The following is a 3994-nucleotide window of genomic DNA, read 5'->3' on the forward strand; positions in this document are numbered from 1 at the left end:
GTTCCAGTATCTTGCATGTTCCAGCATTCTGCTTGTTCCTGCCTCAACTGCTTCAATTGCTGTTTTCTCATCAAAGCCTACTCCCAAAAGAACTTTGAAGAAAGCTACTAATCTTAGTTGGTCCAGCATTTTAGACTGTTCCAAAGATGACTTTTATTAAGCCTGAAATTTCTCAACATTCAAAGACTGGACCACAAATGTTATTGCTTGCTTAATTAACCCTTTTTCCCAATTTTATTTGGGCCCCCTATAGGATTTCTACATGTCCAAAATGTCAGCTAGAAGAAATCCATGAGAACAGAGTCCAAATTTCCTTAAAGGGGGTTGGGTATGTTTTTGTTTGTTTGCTATGGCTACAAAATTTTATTGTCATTGGGAGATGTTCATTATTAATGGTCTTATTCAAAGTGAAACAAGGAATAGAAAAAATAGAAAATTAGAAAAAAGGTAGATTATTGAATCTACTCAACTTAGGATTTTATTTGTTATTCTCAAATAAGGTTAATTTTAACTCTAATGTAGGATTTGCATATCAATGAAAAAATAAGTATTTTTGATACATTGGTATAAGCTTTAGTATATTGATAGAAAGTGAAGGTTACTTCCAATACTTTTAAACTGCTATTAAAAACTGGTTAGGGTATTAGGTAATGCAAGTTATTTGCTAGTTATTGAACTCATAGTCATGTCAGACACTAGTCTAATTTATCACAAGAGTATACATCCTAGGTTTAATAGATAGATATGATATTATATGCAAATCAATTACATAAAGATAGGTAGTTTTCAAAAACTTCAGAAACCTACAGAATATGGCATTTAAAAGTGTCTGTTTTACTTTAAAGATTCTTTGACAATGAGACAAGTCATCTCCTACCAGCACCCCACCTACCTCAAAGAAGATAATTAGCATCGAAAAACCTCCATATGGAGATGGCTTCAAATGTGGCAAACAAGGCACTCGGGTAAAGAAAATACCCTTGATTCACAAAAGACAAATTCTGCCAAAAATGGGCAAGCTTAAATGCAGGACAAGTTGACTGCCGAACTCTGCCAAGACAGGGTAAGGAAGTCCTAAATAGTTCTTGCTTCACATATATGTCTGTTAAATATTCTGAGCCAGAAGGCTGAAGATGATGCTCCAACGTTATAAAGTTATGGGTGAGTGTTCAGGCAGCAAACTGTTTCTGTCAATTTTTGTTTTTGAAAGCTGCTAACATGCACTTCCTATTTACTCTAATAACTAATTTTATTCCTTCTCAAGTCTCTGATGGGGTTGAAGACCAAATTGTTATAGTGCCACAATTAAGCTTAAGTTGTTTAGAAGTTAAGAAATTCTTTCATATAGGCAATACCAATAAGGATAAAAGTTAATTTAGGTATAGAACTTTTAACTTGTAAAGATAGATAGAATAATCAGATACTTTCTCCTAAGTTGCTAAATACACATGGACTAGACATTGAACTGTAGATTTTACCTAACAGTTTTCATAATTTCATAATTATTAGTGTATTGAAAGAAAATGAGCCTTTTATTGGACTTAAAGGGGGAAATGTTGGTATAATGTTCTTTTAAAATGTATATACCTTACCCTTGTTCATTCAAATGCTGATTTTTCCCACACACACACACACACACTCTCTGGTTTCAATCCGGATATTGCATTGTGATACTCATTCTAAGCATCCTGTCTCAACTCTTGTGTAAACAGGCCAAAATAAAGCAACTAGACACAATGTTGAGCTGGGAGGAGCCAGAAGACAGGAAAGAGGGGAGGAGCCAGAAGGCAGAAAATGAGTGGGAGGAGAAGGGGCAAGAGGAGAGCTAGGAGAGAGAGCTGAAGGACAGATCTTGGAATGACGTAGTGGCAAGATGGACTGGACCTACTATATCACTAAAAGCAAGTATAATGTGGTGAAATATAAATGTTGGGAAATTATGAGGGCTTAGAGGTTTGGGGGGAGTAACTATTACCAACATTGTGTCCTAAGTTAACTAAATAAACACAGTCTCTTGTGTGGTGATTTGGTTATACAGCTGTTTCGGTTTAACAGCAAGCATTACTAAAAGATATGTCAATAGTAAATATTAATCACCGCTTATAACAAGTTTACTTCTATACTCCTTTTCTCTGCTACATGCTGCTGATTGAGGATATGAGCTCTAAGCTTCCAGCTTTAGCTGCCGTGTGTGATATTTGCTGCATTGCCACTTTCATGAGGATCCCACATCCCTCTGGAACCATAAGCCAAATTAAACTCTTTCATAAGTTGCCTTAGACATTGCATTTTATTTTATTTTATTATATTTTATTTCTTTATTTTATTGTGTTTTATTAAAACAACAGCAAAGGCACTAATACAATAAAGTTTTACATCTGGATGAGTTATTTGATGTAATGGAAGAGAATTGTAAAATCTAAAAGGGTCACCTTGTTAAATTCATTAAGCTTTTGTCAATATCAGTTTGCAAGTGCAAAAAAAATGAAGACAGACATCATAGTGTCTGAATAGATTATAGATACTTGTCACTTTTTTCTCCAAAATAATATTCTGTAACTGAGTATGTGTTGGCTAAAGGTTTTAGAAAATCCTCTATTACTGTAAGAGTTTTTGTATGAGTCTCTGTAAGATGCTCAAAGACTGCTGTGATATGGAAAGCATTTATCAGATTGATTACACACCAAAGGTTTTACTCTTGTATAAAAATACCATTTAATATCCTTTCCACACTGGCTACATTCATGGGTTTCTCTGCAGGATAATTTTTTTCATGATTTTTAAGTCTGCTGATACATGAAAAGACTTTAGCACATTGCTTATTCATAGGGTTTTTCTACAGGATGTGTTCTTTTATGTATTTGAAGATAACTGTGGTATGCAAATGTTAGGAACAAGCAAAAGAAATGTGTCCTAAGTACTATCTTTTTGTTACTGCCTCCATTTAGTCATAGGGTGAAACTCAGTTCGAGTTCTTAAGCCTTGGGGGTACTGGAGACCTTCCACTAACTGACCTTCCAATAACTGAAGCTGTTCAGTTATTCATCTTTTGTTCCCTAAAGCATAACGCCTGTTGCTAACCACAAAAGAACAAATGGTTATGGGTGGTTAGGATGTAAAACCTACGTTCTGAAACAGATGGCATAAAATCAACTGCATAAGGAAAGCCCCTATCCCCAAATCCGGATTGGTAGCTGTAACGTGCCACAGCTATGAGTATGTTCTGTGGCCCTGAACAATGAGTAGCAGCTTCATTACAATGAATTCTTGTTCATTTCCATTGACCTGGTGTTTCAGTTGTGTTGGATCTCAGCAGAAGACATTACACAAAGGGTTTACCACATGGTTTACATTCATCAAATTTCTCTCCACTATAAATACTTTCATGATGATGAAGACTGCAGAAACGTGCAAAGGCTTTATTGTATTAAATATATTCATGAGGTTTCTCTCCAGTATCAATTTCTTCATGATAATGAAAACTAGAAATCTGAAAAGGCTTCACCATATTAAACATATTTATACGGTTTCTCTTCACGATGAGTTTTTTTTATAACTCATTCAAAGGGATTCTTTCCAGTATGTATTTGTTTATGCATTTGAAGATGAATGTTATGTGCAAAGGCTTTACCACGTTGGTTACCTTCAAATGTTTTTCTCTCCAGTGTGAATTCGTTTATGTAGTTGGAGATGACTATTACAGGCAAAGACTTTACCACACTGGTTACACACATGGGGTTTCTCTCCAGTATGTGTTCTTTCATGTCTTAGGAGATGACTTTTATGTGCAAAGGCTTTACCACACTGGTTACATTCATAGGGTTTCTCTCCAGTATGTGTTCTTTTATGCATCTGAAGATGACTGAGACATGTAAACGCTTTACCACATTGGTTACATTCATAGGGTTTCTCTCCAGTATGTGTTCTTTTATGATAGAGGAGACTATCATGACATGCAAAGGCTTTACCACATTGGTTACAGTCATAGGGTTTC

General features: G+C 35.3%; 1 protein-coding gene across 1 annotated transcript in view; it reads right to left on the reverse strand.

Annotated features, from left to right (window-relative positions):
• Window positions 1-2753: 2753 nt before the first annotated feature.
• Window positions 2754-3994, reverse strand: part of LOC129670183 (zinc finger protein 431-like) — a 30063-nt gene continuing 28822 nt past the window's right edge. The window contains 2 exon segments of the mRNA XM_055598652.1: window positions 2754-3656; window positions 3658-3994. The exon segment at window positions 3658-3994 is cut by the window's right edge and continues 813 nt beyond it. Coding sequence (XP_055454627.1) covers window positions 3558-3656; window positions 3658-3994 — 436 coding nt within the window. The 3' untranslated portion in view covers window positions 2754-3557.

The sequence above is a fragment of the Psammomys obesus genome, unplaced genomic scaffold (genome assembly GCF_907164565.1).
Source record: "Psammomys obesus unplaced genomic scaffold, mPsaObe1.curated_primary_1811, whole genome shotgun sequence".
Lineage (NCBI taxonomy): Eukaryota > Metazoa > Chordata > Mammalia > Rodentia > Muridae > Psammomys > Psammomys obesus.